This window comes from Mastacembelus armatus, chromosome 14, assembly GCF_900324485.2.
Source record: "Mastacembelus armatus chromosome 14, fMasArm1.2, whole genome shotgun sequence".
NCBI lineage: Eukaryota > Metazoa > Chordata > Actinopteri > Synbranchiformes > Mastacembelidae > Mastacembelus > Mastacembelus armatus.
In genome coordinates, this window is record NC_046646.1 from 8,592,225 (window position 1) to 8,616,514 (window position 24,290).

A 24,290-nucleotide genomic window follows, 5' to 3' on the forward strand; every position below is an offset into this window, starting at 1 on the left:
ACAGCATGACTGAAGTGACATTTAAAAAACAGGACCTTACTTGCTTACCTGCATGTATCCCATAAAACATGCCAGTGCAAAACATCTGTCAGTCTTACTCCCAGTCTACTTCCCTCATATTTTATTATTAATTCTATCAACTTTCACATACACTATGTAGCAGTTGCTGATATTCTGTCCTGCTGGCTTGTAGGAATTGTATAAATATGAAATAACTTAAAATCAGTATAATCACTGATTAGTATGAGATTTTAATTGTTAGTGTTGACATGATGTCTCTTCATCTGTTTTTTGTTTGTTTGTTTGTTTGTGTATTTTTAGGAAGCTATTTCAAAAACTAATAGGCAGTTTTTGGCTGAAGCCCAAGGTCCAGATGTGCAATTTCCACTACTGAACATTTTTTTTTTTTCATTTCAAGCCGCAGTGATTATTCTGCATTCATGTGCTAGTTCAACTGTCCAACATTTGGCTGCTGCAGCTTGTCTTTTGAACAGCTTTGTGTCTATGAATTATTTATTTATTTATCCGTGCTAATCAAATCAGTCGATAAACAGACTCTTACTGGATGAAGTCTTGCACTATCAGAGCTTTTTGTTTGTTTGTTTGTTTGTTCTTTCCCTTAATAGGTTAATTAATGATTTCATTCTCTCTACGTACCCTAGGATGTTTTGTTGAGTTTTATATCAGGCTGTTGTGTCATCAAAGTGATTTTGCTTTCTGGACACTGGAATCATCACTATATTTTGACAGCATGTCTGAGAGAGTTGGTTTAACAGTAATTGCTTCAGAAAGTCAATACAGTCTAAATGGCTGAATATAGATACCTTCAAACTGTGTTAAGTCAGTGTGTTGAATGTAATAAAAATAAACTGTATCTCATATGGCTGACTTAATTCCTTTGTACTGCCAGGTTGTCACATATTTTTCAGATATTGCTGTATCTGTTTAGAGCTTCTCTCTGAAGCGCAAGTGAAGTCAGTCACGGAGGTTTATTCCATCTTTCCAGCTCAAAGCATCTCTTCCTACTGTATATGAAATAACTGAGCCAGATGCTAAGGGCTATCCTTTTGTCAGAGGACAGGCATTATTATGATACTTCTGATATGACCTGGCTTCATTAGATCATATCATCCCAAACATGCACTATTTACATGACTTTCTGTTGCCACTGTGAGACATATTCTCTGCATTTTAAACCAACCAAGTCAATCTAGAGCAGTCATGGTTTATCCAGGGTTTAAGTCACAGTATGTGGGATTGTCCTATTTGCTGCAGGTAGCATTATTGCCTACCTGCTTTAGCCTCTCTGATTGTTTTGACATTCAATGTTTTGCTTGCATGGATCCACTGCAGATGCCATTATTTTTTTTGCAGCTCCTTAATTGGGTTGACAATAGTTATTTCACCCACTCACTCAGAACATAATGGTAGTTTTAATGGGAATCATGAGGAACAATGTGATGATTTGGTCAGTTGCACAGATCTCGTGTTTGCCTCCTGCTGCCTGAGGTCTCTTTAAATATATGTCCATGCAGGATGTCAGACCAGTTTGGTACATTTTAAACATGAAGAAATATAGAAGACAGAACAGATTTTGGCAGAGGAAAATCCACTTACATCTAAACTTGCTTGGAATTGTCATCATTTGTGCAATTATTAAACAACAATTTATGTATAACTTTGGATGGCAGTAATAAAATGGAGTCCTAAATTGAGTATAATAATAAAGAATTGTGTATTTGTTCTGCCCCAGTGAATCCCAGTTATGGAAAAAAAAACAAAAAAACTTACCATTAAGATATGAAATTGAGATGAAGTGCTCTGGTAGCCATCTGCCACACTGGCTTAGAAAATACCTAGTTGTATGGCTTTCTGTATGAATATGAATTGAGGTAGTGTGTGAGACAAATCCTTCTTTGACATGATAAATAAAAAAAATGGGAGATGCTCCATTCTTTGTTGTAACACAATATAAATCATTTTATTCCTTTTTCTTATGCATTTCCTTTGTGTCTTTGTGCCCCCCTCCCACCCACCCACCTTTGAACCAATCAGCACCCAGTGCACCTCCACAGCAAGTCACAGTGTTGACAGTAGGCAGCCATAACAGCACGTCCATCAGCGTGTCATGGGACCCTCCTCCCTCTGATCAACAGAATGGCATCATCCAGGAGTACAAGGTTGGATCAAAGTCTGCACCTGATGCACTGTACCAAGCTGAATATTTTGTACTCTACTACTGTACCACCTTAAAGTTAATTCTGTCTGGCATGTCTGTCTTTGTCAGATCTGGTGTTTGGCCAATGAAACGCGGTTTCATGTCAATAAGTCTGTGGATGCAACCATCCGTTCAGTGGTTGTCGGGGGCCTGCAGACAGGAGTGCAGTACCGCGTGGAGGTGGCTGCAGGCACCAGTGCAGGGGTGGGGGTTAAGAGTAAACCCCAGCTCATCATTTTGGGTAATTCACTCACACACCCCAAATGTGGAGTAAAATGAAATAACCTCACGATCGGGGACCTGGGTCTCCATGACAGATGGGGGGTCTGGAAAAATGATTTATCAGTTTATCACAGTTGAAAAAAAAAAGATTGCGCTTTACAGCGCAGACATCTGCCGAGAAATCAATAGTGGTTCATTAAGTCTAGTGTCTGGTAGCACAGTGCCAAGTATTGTTAGCCATATCAATAATCCTCTTCAATATGTGGGTAGCTGGCATGAACAAAGTACAGTGTTTTTGTAGGAGCTTATCAGCGTATCACATCTTATCAAATAGCTAAAGGATGCCAGAAGTACATAATCCCAGAATCAATATGGGAGCCCAGGCCAGATGTTCTTCATCTGTGACTTTTGACTGATATATAATAACACCCTTAACGCCCAGAGAAAGGGAAACAGAGGCATGTGGACTGAAACTTAATGATGGGGGGAGTTTCCTGCTGGAGACTGTGAATCTAATTTCACAGCACAGTAGCCGCAACAGAAAATCAAACTCTGCCAGAGCTGTTCTGTCAATCTCGTGTCTTGCAGCTCAAGTTGATAAGTGCACCACTGAATTGATTAACTCTGCCTACATATTGGATGCACTGATGCTGTTTTTTCTTTATTTCTTTTTATCATAGTTGCCCTGTGTGTTGTTTTTCTATTTATTCGTGGTGTTCCTGTGGTCCATGTTGTCTGACGTTTGATATACAGTATTTTGCTGTTTTGGGTTTATTTATTTATTTTAATTTTTGTATGTTTTGACCTGAAATTTGACCCTTTTGTTTCTCTGTAAGTGAGTTGCCTGCTAAAAAAACACATAAACCCAAGCAAATAGTAATGGTAATCTCTTCACATATTTTGGACTGTTTTTTTTTTTTTTGCTTTTGCATGTTGGAAGTTGAAGACCACAGTGGTTGATTGATTTTATAGGCTCCAGCAGATCCCTGTGACCCTAGTTAGAAATAAGCGGGCATAGATAATGGATGATATTATTTAATTACTTTATACCAAGTTTATTGGAATCAAAATACAATCATTTGTTCAATCACGTGTACAGTAGTTCATGTGGACATTTAACAACTCATCTGTTACTTTTCTATGTGTGGGTGTGTATTTTGTATGCAATGCCCCCAGGTGCAGAACTGAGAGATGTAATGACGGGATCAGAGGGAAACAATAGCATCTCAGATGTTGTGAAGCAACCGGCCTTCATTGCTGGTCTGGGAGGGGCCTGCTGGATCGTCCTCATGGGCTTCAGTGCCTGGCTGTACTGGAGGAGAAAAAAGAGGAAGGGACTCAGCAACTATGCTGGTAAAAAAAATATATATATATATTTACATGGTTCTGCATCAACACAGAATCTCAAAGCACAGTGGGTTTCTCTCTCTCTCCAGTAAATGCTGATGTCATCACAGATGTGACTCCATTCGAGCTGGCTAAAATGCAGAACAAAGGAGATATATTCGGTACAGGTGGAAATAGGCCCTATTTACTTTAATTTAGTGTGCACTGATATGCATCAACAGTGCTGAGTTTCATCAGCACTGCGCCTCAACACTCTAATACATTCATGTGTGATAAGTAATTTAACATGCCCTTCCATTATCAGACCATAGCTGGTGTTGTTTGCACAGTAGCTCAAGGTGTGTCTAGGTTTAGGTATGAATTTTTATTTTTTTTTCTCCTACTTTGAGTCAAGCATATAGCTGTGTGCCATTATCATAATCTGTACTGCAGCTTTTTAGTGACTCTGGATTGTTGTGATGTCCTAATTCAATAGGGATTTGCATGATTGAGTGCTGCTTCTCTGATCCCTTTTCTCAAAATAAATTGAGGAGTTTAATTCCAAAACATCACATTTCCATTAAAATAAATGTAACTGTTAATATAAAATATCCTCTCTCTTTTTTTAAGCCAGCCTACACAGTCTAGAGTGTGTTTTGGAAGAAATACATTTACAAAAGCAAGAGGATGCCCCAGGCCAAAAAGGGGTCAAATGAGTCACCCTCACTTGAACTTTACCCTTTAGAGCAATCAGTATAATTTGTGAAATCACTAGAATGCAGTGATTGGATGCATTAACGCTGCCAGTTTCATCCAAATCTGACAAGTACCAGTATGACACTAGCAGTAGATGGCCAAACCAAGCTAAAATCGAACATCCTTGATCCATATTTCACAAATGACTTCATGAATGTGTCTAATAATTGAGGAAGGTTTGCTTGCCCTTTGACATGAACACTTTCCCTGTCTTTTTGAATTGCAGTTCAGTCCTTTACGTTTACTCGTGCAGGTATGTCTTTACATTTGTGCATTACATTTTAAAATACCACAGTAATTTAGCTGCCTGTATTTGAAATGATTGATTGTGCTTATGTACATTTTTAGACAATATAGTGGTTTAATTATTTTGCCCTACTTCTTTTCTTTTTAAGTTACTTTCCAAAGAGACAGAGGCCTGATTCGAAATGGAAGGTAAGCGTTTAAATTACCTTATAATAACCAAGAAACCCTACAGCTAGAGCCTTCCCACTGTTTTAGTGCCACAGCGCAGTGCCTACTCTGCATTCTCAATGACAAACCCTATTGTAGTACCTTAGTTCTTTCATGATGATTGGAATTTACATATATGTTCCAATATTCACCCTCAAATCAGTGTATGATTTGCACTGATGTACACTTGATGAAATCATTAATCACTCCTTTGAAGTGAGTGCTTCCAATTAACACAGGTGGAGCACTATTTTATTCACTGGCTCTCTCTCAGTTTATTTGAGGTTGCTGGCAGAGTAAGAGGTTGTGGGAGGAGGGGAGAGGTGATGAATGTGCTGTTTAAAAAGGTTGGCATACAGTGCACTATGATGGGTCGTATGTGGGGATGAGAACAAAAAAAAAAAGGTTGTTGGATCATGAAACTCCACACAGTGGAGGTACATGAGCCATTAAAATGTCCTGCCTGCTCAAAATGCTCAAACTGTAAACTACCTTTGTATGCACTGAATAGCAGAGTGTAGAGAAACAGCAAATAGAATTAAATGAATTTGGTTTGTAGAAAGTGAAAGAATGAAGGTTCTCTTGTTTTTTTTTTTATTCCTCCCCCTTCCCTCTTTGTTTTTTTCTCACACCTAAGCAAGCAGCAGATAAGCCCAGAGCCAGAACAAATGTTTGAAATAATGAACTAAAAATAAACAGTTTCTTGCCTCTTGCATGTGAGTGTGTTTCTCCACACTAAATATGCAAATATGTGTAATTGTGTTGGTGATGGCATGTATTTGTAAGTAAATATATGTTAATGTATTTATGTGATCGTGTATTTTAAAAGGGAAATTATTGACATAATTGTTTGAACACCTTTGAGCCATCACCAAGTCAGCTGTGAACAGTTCTCTTGGCAATTCAGGTTCAGCGGCACATTCACTGTGTAGCCCCACATTAGGTAAACATATGCAGACCAGATGCATGAGGCATGTGAATTTTGCCATTTTTAGAGCAGCTGTTATGATGTGCGGTTGTAAATTGTCTTTTCTTTCTTTTTGAATTGCAGCCCACAACTTTCCTACCTTGAAGTCAAAGCCTACATTCATGACTGTTGTATTTCACTGAGACAAAATGACATGTTAGCTTTCCCAAACCACCTAATGGGCTTTTGCTGTCTCGGTTGCCATGGAGATGGTGCACCAGTGTAGCTAATCCGCCAGAGGCTGTCTATGATTCTCAATTTAAAATGTAAATTTTTGTTGTGCTAAGGCTCTAAGGTGGATTTAATGTGTATTTAGGTCTGCCTTGTTTCTTCAGGGAGGGCTAGGAGTGCTGGAGCTAAGGGGATGCAGAAGTCTGATTTATAGACTTGCCATTTTATGTCTCTGTCTTGTTTATTGTTGCCTGTGCACCAGGCTGCTCCACAGGCGAGAATATGCTGAATGAGTTTTCACATCAATTTGTTGTTGATGCAGCAGGAAGAAAATGAGCAATACTGTTACTATGCAAGCTGGATATTTAACAGTGTCTTTGTGTAACACACACCTCCTTCTTTATTTTCTCTCACCACAAACATCTCACAGCCGTCCGGGGCTGTTGAAAGCAGGTGACCCAGGTCTGCCTTGGCTAGCTGACTCCTGGCCCTCCACTAGCCTCCCAGCTAATGGGGGTCTAGGGAGCCCAAAGGGTGGCAGCAACTTTGGGCGAGGAGGTAAGAAACATAAATAGGCTGGGGTGATGCAGAGTACAGTTTTAGCAATGCCTGGTTGGACAGTTTTGATGTTCATCCTTTGGGAAGCACAGTGACAGGACATCATGCATAAGCACACATACAAACAAACACGCACAACCAAATTAAAAGAGCATTTGAGGCCTGTGCTTTGCTAATTTGATTTGACAAGCCTGATATTTGGCTTAGAATTGTGGTGTTTGTGTATGCTGAGTTCCTGACATGCTCTGCCATTGTGCATTTTCTAAGGTTGTAGAGGATTGATAGTCCAGGTTTGTGTGTTTGCATTACGTATTTGTGTGTTTGCATGTTCTCTGAGCTCATTAGAACCCCCGGTGAGCAGGAGGCTGTGTGTGCAGGACAGTAGAACTGAAGGTTAACTCTCTTTGAGTATCACTCTTGTGAACACTCTCTCCTGTAGTGTGTTGCATGTTAATTATGGTTGTAGGTAATCACTTTCATTTATATCAAATCCATTTGAGACTTGTATTTAACTAAAACAGAGTGCCACAGCAGCAGGGAGTGTTAATGACCTTAAAGATCGTTAACTTCATGTCAAAGTATCTCTCCATGATCCCCCTTTCTCTTTCCCTCCTCGCTCTGTCGCCCTCCTCCTTTGTCTCAGATGTTTTACCGTCTGCAGCGGTGGAGAAGACAGGCACCATGCTGTCTGATGGTGCCATCTACAGCAGTATTGACTTCATGGGGAAGGCAGCCTACAGCAGCCCAGGGCGAGGCACTCAGCCCACCCCTTACGCCACCACTCAGATACTCCAGTCCAACAGTTTCCACGAGCTGGCTGTGGACAGGCCAGATCCCCGCTGGAAGGCTTCTCTCCGAGCCCAGCAGGAAATAGCAAACCTGGGCTACTCGCTAACTGACAGACGGCCTGGCAGTGGTAGGGGCCATAATGAAATGTGCAAAGATTAAGCTTGGTGTGGTTTTTTTTCCCTTCATATTGGAATGATGTTGGTGCTCTTGTGTATTTATATTGGACCTCTGAGGGCTGCAGCAGTGCAATTGAATGCCCAGTAAAAGCAAGTTGGCAAACTAAATCAGGGAATGAGCAAAACAGAAAGGAGGAAATTTATTTACATATTCACTGAAAATGGACCCTTAGGATAATGTTGTTAATTACTCTTCTGTCTTCATCACAATTCTACCCTGGGAGCTTATCTAGCCCAGAAATGTCACACAGTCATGATGCATGATGCATTTCTTTGGGTTAACTTGATTAGTGATGGCAGAAAAATCCCTCACTTCATATATATAAAGTCATGGAGGCATTTTTGTCTGTACATTTGTGCTCAGCTAAATGTCAGGTTTTAGAAAAATAAAGTAGAGGAAGTGGAAGGAAGCTGCATAGACACATCTTAAAGTATTTTGCTACAGATTTTGAAGCCTTTTTAAGAAATACCAAAAAGATGAATAATGAACCGTAAGGACGAGAACGATGTGAACAATGTTCAGATAGCTTTCAAGACTACAGTGTACATTCACTGTAGAATAATGTTTGTGGGCTGGCATATTGTGCAGAGAAGACTAAACTAAACTTCCTTCCCTCTTCATCTACCCTCAGGTGCAAAGGTTGGAAAGAAAAAGAAGGTGAAGGGTGGAACAAAGACCTCTAAATCAAATGGGACATGTTGGGCAAACATGCCCCTGCCTCCACCACCCATGCACCCACTCCCTGGCACTGAGGTTGACCTTGACCGTTACCCTCAGGAAAACCATGGAGGAGGGTAAGATACATTCATATCTCATCAATCTCTGCCCTGGAACACACAAACCTACAAAAAAACATCGACACATGCAAACACAGTATCTTCTACCTGTAGAAAAAAGCAGGCCATTAACATTTTGAACAACTAGAAAAACTACAGTAAAATTAGTGCATGGTATGATTGTTTAGATTTATGTTAAGATAAGTTCTTCATGGTGAGAATATTTTTATGTTTTAAAATCCTGACATATTTCTGTTCTTTTCAACAATAAATATGCTATTAGTAATTCAGCTAAGCACATGTGTTTATTAATACCAAAAACCATTTTGTCCACATGCCAGATATGACAGCAACAACTGGGCACCATCCATGTCTCTCCAGACCTACCGCCACCAGAATCTGGACAATGAGATCGAGGAAGAGAGGGGTCCGACTCCTCCTCTGAGAGGAAGATCTTCCTCTCCGGCAGCAGCTCCCTTCAACCAGCCCTCGTCTTCCTCTCTCAGCTCTGCCCACCATGAGGAAATGCAATCTATTTTGCAGGCCCACTTGGACGAGCTGACCAGAGCTTACCAATATGAGGTGGCCAAGCAGGCCTGGTAAGGATACTAGCTCCAAGTAGCTACACCTTGAAGGCACCTGCCTTCTCTAATTATGTATTTCTTGGCTAAAACAAGATCAGTGCAACTGTCAGATCATTTGAAGGCCTTGTCGGTCAAAAATGTTTCTCACAGACGAAGAGGTACCTGTAATTTTATTCATTTTATTCTGTTGAGAGTTTGGTTTTGCATATCAATGGCCAATGTTTGAGCATCTTATAATGCTGGTATTTACACATGTCACCTCGAACCTGCAGTCCATGTTTTTTGCAAGCAATAAAAAGAGCGCTCCATTGATTACACCTTTGATGGAGCTTTGGAAAACTTGACAAGTCAGTGGTGACATGTGTTAGAGGGTAATGACTGGGTTTAGTCTAACATGCTGTTCTGACATCAGTAAATAGAGTTGGTAATTATGCATGCATCTCCTCTATGGCGGGATGTGAGCCATCATGGAGGACAGCTGTGGAGGAGATAACAGGCATGTTGGTGACAGCCCGGCCTATCCAGATATCCTTTATCCAGTCCAATTACAACTCCATTGTGTTAGCACAACACACACCACCACTGAGAAAGTAATCAGCGAAATCACTGCAGGCATTTATAGTCTCTGCACACCGCAGTGCTGCCTTTCTGAATATGCACTGATTCTGCATTTTGAGGCTTGTTTTGCATTCCTGTTGCTCATTATCTGACCTCCATTTTTTTTATTTAATGTATTCTGTTCATTAATATACAGTATTTTCCCACAATTAATTAGGCACATGAAGAGCAGTCCTAACATGTCCAACACGACTACCGCCCCCCCCATGGACTTCATGTCCAGTACACTAGGCTCTGATTTGGGTGCCACTCTCCTTTCTGAAGAAGAGGAGGATGAGGAGGAGGATGAAAGATATGCTGTGGTGTCAAAGAATCTGGGTGGCTTCGAATACACTCCTGGTCACAGCATGGACAACCTTGAGGGCTCAGGTATGTTTGACGAGCAGTAAAAGAAATTGTAGTCAGGCAATTGTTTTTTAAATAGGAGCTAGACTGCAGGGGGCAGAGATAGTAAGAAGTCAGGCCTACAACTAACTGGCCTCATTGTATTATTTCTACCACTTAAAATGTGCTGAAACACAAAATGTGACCATGATCGAGCAAGTACCCTAAACCGTACAAGACAACTTCAACAATACATCACATTGAGTAGGAAGGCATGAAAATATTTGAATTGATGGAAAAAAATATATATTTTGAGTATAATATCATTATAATAGTTTTTTAAAAAGCAATCATTTGATTTATTCTTATTCAAATGACACTACATTTAAGATTACAGCTATTTGTAAAAGTCTTTGTTGCAGATGCAGAATATGCACATTTGGAAATATTTGTTGCTCCCTGTGCACCTTACATTGACTGTTTTATGCATACACTGAATACGCATTTCTAACGATACAGTTGCTTCTTCTTGCTGTAGCCACTCAGCCTGGTAGCCCATTGTGCCTAGGGATTGCCTTCATATTGAACGATTTTGCAGCACACAGTTTAACTCCCATAACATTTTTCAGTGTGTTCTTCAGGTAAGAGTGGTAATGTTTTTAAAATTTTAACCACAACCTTTCACTAATCAATAGCATTGACACTGAATATTCAGAAAAATGCCATATTTCAATATAATTGGGATTTTGGGAATCGTCCAATATTGTTCTGAGTTCCAATAGGGTTTGGGCCACTGAGGCAGAAAACACTGTGCCATCTGTTGACTGAACTATCACTTATAGACACACTGCACAGCACAAAGACCAAAGATTACAATAGCCAATTTAATCACACACACATAAGAGCACACACCCACGCACTAGTCCTTTTAGGATATTACGCTGTAGAAAGAGGTGGGGGGAGGGGAGGGATGCTATCCCTCTTGTTAGCGAAATTACCAAAATGCATCCCCCTGTTAAGTGATTCGAACGTACAGTCACACTGGTGTGATTTGCGGTTCAGCACGTATATTTACTCATGACGTTAATACACAGTAATAAAACTGTAGCAATTGTAGTAGGGACAGAATGAAGACAACTGGGTAACATGGAATTGTAGTATTAGAAATGGTACAGTTATGATTAAGGAGTCCTGCAACAATTTCTTTTAGGTGGTGGACATTTTACAAGTGTGCATGTTGGTGGTGTGGGGGTGGGGCTGGGGTGGGGGGGGTGGTGGGTCCATTGGGCCTTCTCCCTTGTTAAAAATTAACAAATCACCTACTGACTGTAGAGCAGAAACATGTTTATGTACCATCAGGGACATTGATTGACAATCAGAATTAATATAGATATCATAGTTAACATAAAGTAAAACTTTCAAATTCATATTTTTCAAATACTGGCTGTGCTTTTTTAGTCTCAGAGAGCTATTCAGGCAGTCTGTTAAAACTTTCTCGAAGCCATTCTTGCATAGACGTTAAACATCTTTTAACTTCAAAAGGCTCTACTGAAAAGTCACATCTAACATTTAAGATTTGATGTATTTATAAAAAAAGGTTCTGTCTGAATCTTGAAAGTTTCTCCCACAGAGACAGAACTGTACCATTTTTAGACTCCATTGTTTGATAGGTTAAGAGATGAATTGTGCATTGAGAATATATTTTTTTAATAGGACAGGGCATAATACAGGTCAGTGTGACTAAAAATATTCGCAAACATTAGCAATGCAGACATTGTATTGTCTCATGTTCAGCTGTCACATATTTCAAGTTGATGTAGTAGAAATGCATTCAGGCAGAGATAATATCTGAAAATCAGTGAATCAAAACATGAACAAAGCCAGAGTGGTGGCAGTATTTCCATAGGGGGAGCGGTGATGTAGTTGGGGCTTCTTGCTTTAAGTGGCAGGTTTGGTTAGACATCTTTCATGTATACTTCATTCTAAATATTAAGGAGTTGTTAAATATGCAGTGTGATGAAAACGGTGTGTGAATCATCTTTACACCTTCTATCGAGACATCACATGTTGACATAAAACAGCAAAATATTTAGTAATTAATGTGGCGACTACAGGTGACATATCTGACCGATTGTTTGGCACATTCACATCACACTTTAGTGTCCAGGTCAATCCACTATCTGTAAGTCAAATACTAGTCCAGGCATGCTTAGCCAAAATGTTATCTTCATGAACTCTCTCTCTCTCTGCCATTCACTGTAGGTAAAACCTCCCAGCAGTGTCACTCAGAAAGCTCTGGCTCAGCGGACCATGGTGCACAGGGCACACATAGCTTTGGCCACAAGAGGGCACCACTGACTGGCCTCAAACCTCAGACAGATCAGGTTGGGACTCTGCCCAGACAGAGAGACACCAATCCAGATAGTAAGTTCTATTATTTATCAGAGGATCATCCAACAAGAAGAGTCCATATCATGGTAACTTATTTGTATGCCAAATATCCTCATTCACTCAACAGCCCACACACCATCCATGAAGTCTCTGCACAGCAGCGGCTCCCACATGCACAGCTCATGGGCAGCTGCAGCCACAGACCCCTCTGAGGAGTGCATGGTGACTGTGTCGACACTGGAGCAGCAGCATATGGCTTCCTGGAGCGGCACAACAGCATCCAACAGGGCCACCCTCAGTAGGGCTTCCCATAAGAGACCTGGCACAGATCCCTCCCACAACGGGCATCCTCCTACAAACAGCACAGAGAAGAGGGAACACTGTGAGTGTTTATCCTCATGAGGACAAATACCGGATATAACCTGATGCAACAAAGCATCAGTGGAAAACAATAATATGCCAGTTTTATCAAAGCTCTATGTGCATTTTTATCAATCCATTCCATTATTGTATTTTGATAAACTCTGGCAAAGATTAACACAAAAGCTATAGTATATTTATAAACCTTATAATAAAGCTCAATAAGGAAAATCAAAATTCTCTGTTTGAAAGAAGCATATGGAGTGGAACCTCACTTGTAATTAGGAGCTGTCACTTCTTTTGTAAAGAAAGTTCACACAATTCAGATTTGCTTCTTCTAGTCAGTTGCTGACAGCACCACAATGTAGTTATTAGTGCACATTTCTCAACAGAGATTAAAGCACTGACAGGACATGAAAATGAAAGGACAAAACTGTAGACATGTAAAAATAAAAAAAAGCTCCCTCATTGCTTTTAAGGAGCTGCAGAAGTTGAAATGTGTGTAAATTGATGCTGTGTCTGACAACTTTGTTGATTACAAAGTTCTCTGAACAACATTAAAGGAAGTATTGGTACTCTATGAGTCCAGCTAAGTCTGTGTAGTGATTTAGGGAAATGCCGAACTTCCAAAAGCTACACAGCTTTACAAATAAACATGAATCATTTCAAAAGTTTGTCTCCTTTGAGTCCGACCAAAAGTAAACAAGCTGCTGCCTGGAATAACTGCCTGAGGTTACCAAACTACTCTGCCAGCTACCCTGAAATACACCAACATTTTCCTGTAGTGCCCAAATACCAATCACAGCTCAAGAAACAAGGACTGCAGAGTAGCTACAATATGTAGTATAGCTGTGATACTTGGTACAAATCTTGTAATCCCACCAAGCTGGAAAACAAAGATGCACATATTAAGAATGAAGTCTTCACTGTCACCTAGATTTTACATTGTTGTTCTTGCTGTGTCTACCCGCCTCTGTTTCAGAGTCTTTGTGAAGCATCGGTTGCTGCAGTTGCTGCCTGTCCCAGGACACCTTGTTTGTAAGCGCTGTGAGATTTTCTCTCTGCGTGCCCCACAGAATGATGTTTGGAAGATGGAGAGAAGACAGAAGACAAAGAAACAGGGTGTGAGATAAAATGCTGAGCTGTAAATGTCATGTACAGACACAGACACCAGTCTCACTGTTATTTTAATCCTTCCCCCACCCCCACTCCGCCTTTTAAAAGAGTAAACAGTATGTTACATGTCCTCTTCTATTTTCTGTCACATGGTGTACAGCAGTTCACACAGTGGAGGTAAAGAAGAAAAATCACAACAAAATGACTAATTGAAATGAATATGGACTTGCATAATTTGTAAATATATTTTTTAATGTTTTTCTTTTGCTTTGCTATGCAAGCCAAACCTATCGTTGTCTCTTTTGTGATTTATTACTGTGAATCATTTTTCATTAATGCTCAAACTCCTAGCTTATTTTGATGAAGCTACTGTATCGTTGTACTTTGCACAGAGCGTTTTGGTGAAAACAAGCACAAACCCATTGTCAGCTGAGCTGAGGAGGAGATTCATAATGGCAAAGAGGGATGTCTATGCTAAACAGAACCTAAACAGAAGATATATGCTTGGCTGTGCTGTATTTGTTTTGAGAAATACTCATATATTGAGAGTTACAAGGGAGGAACACAGATAAATACTTGGAAATGATATGCCAAAATAACTGTGTTTAATACTTCTGTCTGGAAATCCTTTTATGCATTATACTAACAGTGTCTCTCACAAAATGTTTACCAGAATATTTATGGTAAAAAAAAAAAAAAAAGAAGCAAAACATCAGTTGTGATATCCAAAGCAAAGACATGGGAAAGTAGGTATGTGTCACTTCTCTGCCATTCCCAAAAACCATGTTGATAAATAATATATATATTTCTTTCTTTTCCAATTGCACATGATGATGTGTGCAATATTCAGAGGACAATATGACAGGAAAGGGAGATGGGAAGATGAAAGTGACTGAGTGGAAGCCACAGTCCATGCATTACCTTAGTGGAGCAGAGAAAAATGCGTTGTCCTGATGTCACCAGAGGACAAATAAGATTTAATGACAGCTATGTGTGATGTTAAACATCAACAAAATGATTCTAGGTTTGTTGCTATGTGCTAAACTGTTAAATGCTAATGGATTTACACTATATTACAAAGATGTATAGACTTGAAAGACAAATTTAAAGATCTTTGGAAATGTTTAAATGCAGCCAATTAGTATTTTCTGCCAGTGAGATTCACAATGCGATGTTTTACACGTCTTTGGATGGTTTTGTTCTGATCATTGTTCTGGTAATGGCTCTCCCTTTGAAGAATCTTTACCTGCCAGATTGGTTTGCCCTCAGGAATACATAGCCACATATAGTAGGGCCGTTTTTCAATCCTTTGATGCAAAATAAATTGTGTATGTGAAAATTAACCAGATCTCTCCTCACGGTGTCTTTGAGTCAAATGTACTGTTTGCATTTACCCACCAAACATCCATTTGGAAATTTGAAATTCTTTTTCTACACTTTAAGCCAGTTAAAATGATCTCATACATGCTGTGAACACATTCATTAGATTGATGGTTTAGGTTAGGTTAAAATAGGTTAAAATATTTATGGCTATGAAACCTTTCAAATTTAAATAAGTTATATGACTGACCAATGTCTGCATCAGTTGTGTTTAATAGATGTTATCATGTCGTCACGCTGTAAAGGGTATGCTTTGAATTTCACATTGCACATTACTTAAATGTATGGTGGTGTTTTTAAAAACATATTTTGTCTTAATCATAGCTTGACTTTTCTCTGGCATGGATTGTTTTGCAGCATTTCCGATTAACCTTCATTCCATCACTGTTATCTCTGTTATGATACCACTATGCCACATGGAGATAATTCTGCTATTACTAGCACAAATCTGGACAGTTCTGGGGGGGATAGCTTTAGGGGACGTTGCAGTACATCAGGTGCTATGCACTGTGTGGGACAGCCTGCCAATATTTGTATCTCGAGGAGGACAGATGAGGATTAGTACTGTCTGCAGATGTTGTGCAGGTCAGGGCCACAATGTGCAATCTGGCATTTAAGGTTTAAATCCAACTGGTTGGTTTTCCAGAATTGCTGTAAGGACAGAAAATTAGAGTTGTGTAGTCAGTTCTGTACTCACTTTGACACAATGTGTCTGCACTGTTCTGTACACACACACACACACACACACGCACACACACACACACAATCCCACCACCAAGTCTACATGCTCCTCCTAATTTACCCAGTTTGTAGTGCACGAGAATTAATGGAAGAACAGGAAAACACAGCCAAGCCCACAGGAGCCCAATTACAGGGCTCCACCTGCATTCACAGAACTACAGCTCTGTCTTATAAAGATGACACTTAATATACTAGTCTAACAATGGTGTGGTTATTTTATGGGGTGCTGTGGTTTGGGTTAGATGAAAAATCTGTTTACTCTAAGAAATGCTTTGCTGAAATACAATTTCAGCCCCCAAGAGAACAATTTGGTCTCAAACTGCTTCACTGCTTTGGACTTGGCTTTGAGCAGCTGAAAAATATTTGTAATGCAGCTCTTTTTCTACAGAAAGCACTAGTAGTAACGTCAACAAAGCCAGCCAGGTTCATTTTTTGCTTACAATGAAAACACATTAACACTACAGATCACCATTATATGATACTGTGGTAATAAAGTGGCTCCTTCCCTACATCATTTGTGAGTAATCAGCTGCTTAAAAAAATGAAGCTGTTCCTATTTAAGAGAGCTTTGGGTGGTTTCTAGGTTTGAAAATAATTTTGTGTATTTTTAACCTTTCATGTTGAAAAGTCTGGGCTGAGCCAGATCAGGACTGGGAGAGCTGCTCTGACCCTAACCTTTTACTTTTGTGTAAATGAGGCGAGAAAAAACAACAAATTCACATGTTTTCTTGTATTCCATAATTATAATCAACAAATGGTAGAATAAGTGCTGAATTATTTCCAGCATGTCTATGACAAATATTGCATTAACATAATCACCATAATTTAACTAAACTCAGTGTTTTGTCATTGTGCCAGTGCATTTGTCCACCTAAAATACCCAGATTAGACTAACTGGAACAAACTGTAGTGTGCCCTGCGAGAGGAGCGCTCTGATTGTGGGTGCAAAATAATAAAATAAAATAATCTTTTGTGTTCAAATCAACCCCTTATCTAGGAGAACATTAATTAAAATGAATAATAATGACAGGCTGGAGTTTACAAAAACACAATCACCTTCGCCCAAATCAGACAGTTGTACAGATTATTAAGAAATTTCCATACAGGATATTCGTATCAGTAGAGCTTCCACCTAAGCGCAGAGCCAGTTTTATACATGTTAAAAATAATATGTTTACAAAGGAACTGTAGACAGTGCGATTATACAGCTTATAAAGCTCCACTTTGTGTTTTGAAGCACACCCAATATTGTGATTTGCAAAGCAGGTTGTTATATTTCACAGTCTGCGGCACAGGCAGAGGACCTAACTGCATTCATTGTACTGTATTTTGTTTAGCCTTTTAATAATGTACATAACAGCCAGACTTTCCACTCAGCGTGCTGTAGGCTATATGAACTGCTGTAATATCTTTCTCTGCATATATTAATTATTGCTGCTTTATCTTTCCTTTAGATCTCAATACGGTGCGAGCGGCATCATTTTATGAAATTTTTCCAACATGTGGGGGACAGCCTTTTCAGTATGATTCTGTGTAACCCTGTCTTGAAAGGTTGATTTGTGACTCATGACATTTGGTTAATTGCAACATTTGAACAGTGTGGTGGTTTACTTGCAGACCACCTGAGACTGCATCTCCCACTCTGTGGCTCAGCTACCCTGAGGGTAAGCTAAAGGCCAGTGGTCTCCTGGCCTTTAGCTCCCTCATGGACCAATTTGTTTTCGTCTTATCCCTATGTTGCTATGCTGTTGTTATATTGCTACCTTGCACTGTGCCACTGACATAAAGAACAGGCCTCTCCTAGAGGTTTCTGATATACTGCATCAAGTACATCTGCATGATGATACTGATGTATGTCAAGGCAGGTTTGGCTGTTTTAGTCTCAGAACCAAGACCCAGCTCTAGTTGCTGGAAGCAAGGTAAGGCAAAACAGCTTTATTTAAATAGCATTTAAATTGTACTTTACAGAGGCAAAGAAATGCATTAACATTAGAAACAATATACATTAAAGCCAGAGTTTGAAAGTAGTTTGAAAGTAGTTTTCAAAAGTCTTTGTTGAGTCAGGCCAAGAGCCCTCAAGCAAGTCAGAAAATGATTCCAAGTAACAGTTACTGCATTACACATTCAGCTGTTAAGTTAGAGAAATGTCTCAAGTTTAATTTAAACTTAATGTTAATTAAGACTACAACACCCCCGGCAATTTTTTTACTTACAGTCCCACAGCACTCAAAAAATGTGTTGTGCTTATTCATATTTTACTTGGATGTTTAATCTTTACTGTGCAGAATGATGAACAGTGTGTGCAGAGTTTGACAAGTAGTGCAGAAGCCAATCATACTCTAAAATATTCAACTGGTGTGATATGAAATCTCCATTGCACATAGGAGTACAAGGCAACTGAAAAATATTTGCATATTGATTGATTCTGGGTTTTTCAAAGAGCCACCTGAACGTTCTGAGGCAAAAACATTATGTCTTAACACATATAGGGTATCCTTAGATGAGGTGGAAATACTTAATGACACAGAACAGACAAACCACACACTGAAGATTATGGCAATGGCTAAATACAGACAATAAATGTCTGTATTTAGCTGACACAAATGGCAACCAGAACATTATCCTAATTGTCCAGTCCTCAAAATGCATAGAACGTTTAACACACACTTTGTTTATGATCTTAATAAACTGGAGTCGTTTTAGTTTTTACAAATCACCGTTGACGTGTGTGTGCTCTGAAGGTCGTCTCCTCTCTCCTGATGCCAAATAAAGCCATGGCTTCATCTTCTTTGCCTTGAGTGCAGCTTTCCAACTTAGCATTCCCTTCTCATCTGCCATAGTAAGTCCTTTCTTGGCATCATAGGACACAGCCGTCCCTGATTTGCAGACAACTTTTATAGCGACAGACAGTAATATATCTCCATAAACAAATCTGAATTTGTCATTGCTGCAGTGAATTCCACCTCACCACCAGATTCATTATCTCTGACACCTCCTAATTCCTCACCAACTGCTTGCTTTAAGAGAAAGTAATCTTCCTCAAATACAAATGCAATAAATTTGAAGCCATTAATTTACACCCATTACTTGCCACTCCTCTCCGCTCTCAACTTCACACTCAACATCAGTGTCACCTCAATCCCTAGTCCTCAACCTTGGCACCCTCCTTGTCCCCAAGGACATCAATAACGCAGGAAAACACTGCCTCTCAGAGCTGAGAAATGCCACCTATCTCTGACACCACCTGTTTATTTCACTGCAGTGAAGCTAATCAATGTCTTCATCACCTTCAGACTTCTCTCCTGCAACAGCACCTTCTGCACATCCTCAATAAACCTCATTATCTTGAAAATCCTGCTGCCTGAATGATTTCATGTCCCTGTTTAGAGGAGCCATAACTTGCCAGTTCTTCAGAATCTCCAATGACTTCCACAACAAATTTAGAATAATATTTTGGTTATTTCGACATATGGTATGTGATAATTGGAGAAAACTGAACACCTTGTCTACACATGTAGTTCAGCAGGTAGGTCAGTGGAGATATTTGGATTCACAACACAATGTTAAACCATACCTTCTCCAGTTCCTTTATTCCTTCTGTCCCCTTATGGAGTTTTTCGGGGTTGACAGCCATCACTATCACTTTTTCTGTCAGCCTCTCTGCAATTCTGCCACATTTGCCCTAGCTGTCATGGCTGGCTCTTTGTCAACAGATTGCAGAGAATCTGCTGGATAGACACGGCAAAATTGAAAATGAAACTTGGCAGCTCACACACATGCACACACAGTATCTTAGAAACCAAGGCAAACACTTGTGAATAACCTACTGTAGGCAGCTGTCCTTGAAAAGGGAAAAAAGGAGGATGAAGGCAGCCATTCTTGGTGTTCAGAAACAGTTTTCCAGAGAACAAAATGACACATAGCTTCATCTTACGCAGAATTATATTAGACTGGAATCACATTATTGAAATAATTCATGAAGAGGTTGGTTGCATAAAAGTCTCAGTAAACATGATGTAAAAATCATTAAATATTGCATATTCGAGTTTCTATCCAATCCTCATTCATTTGTTCTACACACGGGACTTAATGACAAATTTGATGAATTGGTAATAAATAAAGTATTGATTTCTTTTTTTTATTCAGCAGTCGTGGCTCAGTGATGTTGATCACAGTGGACATTACTTACCTTACCACAGCTTTGAAACACTTGAAATTATTAACCCACTATCAGACCAATCACATCACTCAAGCTTGAAGTGATAACTGGATGAAAAATGTAGATCGCACTGCCCCTTAGCTGTTGACAGTTATACAACTACAAAGAAGGTCAGTCTCTTTTGACACACACAAGATGGCTGCATTTAAAGTAGCTTCTCTTGCCTCTTGCTTATACTGCATTGTAAATGCAGAATAATGTATGACAGGTAAGAAAAGACAGAAACACTGCACATGTGTCACATTAGTACTAGAGGTGGAGGATTAATTGTTTGGCTAATTAATCAGGCCAATATTTGCATTTTTAAAGTAATTGGCACTGGCGAAGGTTGAGCCAATTAATGACAGGAGTATCTGCAGGCAGCCCAGTGTTCGTTTTGGAACATGTGTCACACTGTTTTTTTTTTTTTGTTTTTTTTGTCAATCAAGTTACCTTTCTATCAGACCACAGGGGATGTTACCAGGTGGAGGCTAACTAACTTCTGGAAAATTGAAATGAAGTGTTGTAGGAGGAATGAACAAGGCTTAAATTCTTATTTTTCAAAGCCCTATATATTTGACTGGTTAGATATGAAATGTTACTTTTAGACAAAACATGCAAATAACTGGAACTGTAAAGTTATTGATAGTTGTAGGGATGGGCCCAACACATCAGTGAGAAAAACAATGGTATCATATATCAGTCATCAGCTGCCCTGATTTCTAAAAAACAACATTGGCATCAGCCTCCAATTATTAGATTGTTCTTTCAAATGTTTAGAACATCCTTTGGACATTTGTTACATTACAATTGTGTGTAGTAAACATCAAGACAAATTGGTAAATGGTCCTTTTGGTACTTATACACCATGCACTCTACTTGATAAAAAGGTTACTGTGCCCATTTGTTTTAGCTACACAGCAACTGACTTGATTTCTTCTTAAGTCACCGGAAAGACTGATGTTTTGCACAAGGACAATTAAGACTTATGTCCTGCACAGTTATTCATTGCAGTTGTCACAAAGTGAGTGAGTACAGCTGAAAAAAACTGTAGCTAGAAGTTACATTGTGACAGAGATTACATGGCTTTTACCATGTAAATAATATGATGAGCTACAGCAGATCCCTGTGACCCTAAATAGGAATAAGCGGGTATAGATAATGGATGGATGGATGAACTAATGCTGGTGACTCTGGATAAAAAAGTGTTGAGTAGCGCTGGTCATATTTCTTTATATTGTTCCTTCCCTTATTCCTTCCACTATTTTCCATGTTCTGGTCATTCTGTTAATGTACACATATGGTATGCATAAGGACAAACCTGGCATCTCACTGAGAAGTACTATCCTACTTGCAAGGTGAAGAGGGCTATCTATCTTTGATCCTCTGGCTCTTAACAGTATGTGATCTGAAAGCCAAAGCTGGAAAAGAGCCAAGCAAGGCGTTTAATTGTTTCTTGGTTGACTGGAGCTGGGCTCATTTTACACAAAACTATCATACAGATGGAGCATGTACACACGTTGGCCTTTTATCTAATCGACACACGGATGCACAAACACACACAATCCAGTCAAAACACCCTCACTTTCACACACAAACACACATGGACCTACATATGTTCTTAATTTATACATTTTCTTATTAAGTTGCATGACCGGCTGCTTAATGCACAGTGCAGATTGGATAATTAATAAAAAACATTCGCTCACAAATGCTATGCATATATCAAAACAGCTGAGAAACACTGCCCTTTGTGCATATACAAATACTTTGCATACTCCCCAACTGTTTAAAACATTGCTAAATATTTATTATACAACATAACCCAAAAGATAAACAGCCACATTGTACCAGAGCTGCAGAGGTTATAAACAATCACAGCCACAGCTAACCTGGTAACCAATGGGTGCTATCAATGTGTAAACAATCATTATAAAATAACTCCATTGAACATGAAGCTAAATTCAGGCAAGCGAGGTACAATAAGCAGTATAACCACATCAGAAACAGTACACATAGCAGCATGGCACATTGGACAGTAAAGCTGCAGAGAGAGAAGGTAATCTGCTTTTCACTCACCCTGTTTCATATAGGCTACCCCATGGCCTAAATGAAATCGCCTAAATATTTCTTTCTACCCCATGACCTCTAGGGGGCCCTGTAGAAACAACCTAACCTCTATAAAAAATGATGACTCGCCTCGAAATTACAGGCTAACTTAGTTGAGTATGACATGTAAAGTCCAAAAACATGTACAGTATGTCAGGTTGATTGGTGACTCTAAATTGCCCATAGGAGTGAGTGTGAGTGTGTGAGGTTGTGTGTCTCTATGTGGCCCTGTGATGGACTGGTGACCTGTCCAGGATGTACCCCTGCCTTTCACCCATAGAGAGCTGGGATAGGAGTCACCTGTGACGCTGGTTAGGAACAAGCGGGTATAGATAATGGATGGATGTAATATAGTATATTTAGCATTTGTTATTTAAGAAATACCTACCAAATTCTAGTTTATAAGTGTGACAATAAGGACTAAGTAAAAAGTCCCCAAACCATTTTATAAGTGAATCTGAGTCAATCATGAGTGTCTTCATGGGTAGCTCACAGCCATATCATGTCAGAGAAAACCACACCGAGGTAAACAATCTAAAATTCAGGACTACAAAGGTCACAGAAGCTACTCAACTCACGTATCATTTCTGAATTCTACCTTCAATATAATCACATAATCACCTGTGGATGATGCACCACGCAGCATACAAGTCTATGGATAGTCACCCTGACACTGACACACACAGATACACACTGACAACTGTGGAAGACTTTCTTTCAACAGCACACAGGTGCTCTCCTGAGGAAGGTTCACAAGTGAGGTTAATTAAACAGCACAACATCACATCCTCACAGCTTTCCTGTCTTCCCTTTCCAACTCACCTCCCAGCCACAGAACTGGACTCGTTTACCTGTGGGAGGAAGTGAAAGGCATGCAACAAAAACCTGATTACAGTTGAAGATCAGGAGCTTAGATGCAAAAAATGAGTGAGAAAATATCTTTGAAGATGCTTTATTTATAAATAATGGAACAGGAATCGCAATTGTTTTTTTTCCAACCAAAGCTTCTCAAGAATGGCTGGTATCATAAATTTGCTTTTAAATATATCAACTTTCATGGACTAAGCCACTGCAAGTTACATAAAAGAATTTTTTTTCTTTAACACAAGGAGTGTCATTTTTCACATTTCTTATTTGTCCAGGATACATTTCATTTAGGTTCCATTTAGCATTAACATAACGGACAGAATATTATACACACAAGTGGTTGAAGGTAAAAAAGTTTATGATGTTACTTCCACAGATTTCTGTTCAGTATGTTTTTTTTTTTACTTTTCAAGGTCTTAAACTTCAAAATAAAAGCGTCCCATTACTGTCAGAATTTTGCGTCATATGGCATGAACAGAAAAAATCATTCTCATATTTGTTCTTTTTTTTCTCACTTTTAACTTTGAAAGTCATTAGCAATGTTTCATGGTAAGTAGTGCCATTTTTTTTCTTTTTTGTCAAGGCAAATTATTTGTGGATGAAAATCAGTGATTAATTTGAAAGAAGACTTACAGATACAGAAATTAGATAAATGATTATCTGTTGTTGCTTAAGGAACATCTATTTTTTTTTTATTCAAACAGAGAAGTTAAAGTGACATGTTTGTTCCATATACAACTTCAAGAATAGGGCTGGACAATATGACCAAAATCTATAGCACAATCGACATTTAGCTTTTTAGTGATAAATAAACAATCCACCCTCTTGTTCTAATATGTATTCAGCTTAATGTTTTTGAAATTTATCCAGTGAAAATTAGTATATCAATTAATTTCAGGTATGACATTCATAATCTATCATTCAAAAAAAAATTTGGTGCATTGCCAAGTCCTACTCCAGAAGTCAGGACCAAAGTGAGAAGGGAACACCAGTTTAGATGAAATGGACTCAGCGGAGTGAAACCATAAATGGAACCAGTCCATAACCAGAATTTTCATTATCCCAGTGGGAGAACAAAACAATCATGATGTTAAGTAAATCCTTCTACAGGTGAATCTGCATGCAATTCTCACACAACATATAGTTCAAATCTGAAGGAAAGCAGTTGAAATGAACACAACTGAATAGA

General features: G+C 39.1%; 1 protein-coding gene across 2 annotated transcripts in view; it reads left to right on the plus strand.

Moving 5' to 3' along the window:
* The window catches only part of LOC113143387 (roundabout homolog 2-like), a 72,685-nt gene extending 57,536 nt beyond the window's left edge, over positions 1–15,149 (plus strand). For both annotated transcript variants that reach the window (XM_026328976.1, XM_026328977.1), the window contains 13 exons: positions 2,056–2,180; positions 2,288–2,459; positions 3,617–3,793; positions 4,749–4,775; positions 4,918–4,957; positions 6,544–6,671; positions 7,315–7,587; positions 8,269–8,431; positions 8,755–9,012; positions 9,773–9,984; positions 12,202–12,363; positions 12,458–12,712; positions 13,673–15,149. In XM_026328976.1, the coding sequence (XP_026184761.1) occupies positions 2,056–2,180; positions 2,288–2,459; positions 3,617–3,793; positions 4,749–4,775; positions 4,918–4,957; positions 6,544–6,671; positions 7,315–7,587; positions 8,269–8,431; positions 8,755–9,012; positions 9,773–9,984; positions 12,202–12,363; positions 12,458–12,712; positions 13,673–13,674 (1,994 nt within the window). In that variant the 3' untranslated portion in view covers positions 13,675–15,149. The remainder of the gene's footprint in view (positions 1–2,055; positions 2,181–2,287; positions 2,460–3,616; positions 3,794–4,748; positions 4,776–4,917; positions 4,958–6,543; positions 6,672–7,314; positions 7,588–8,268; positions 8,432–8,754; positions 9,013–9,772; positions 9,985–12,201; positions 12,364–12,457; positions 12,713–13,672) is intronic.
* The last annotated feature ends 9,141 nt before the right edge of the window (positions 15,150–24,290 follow it).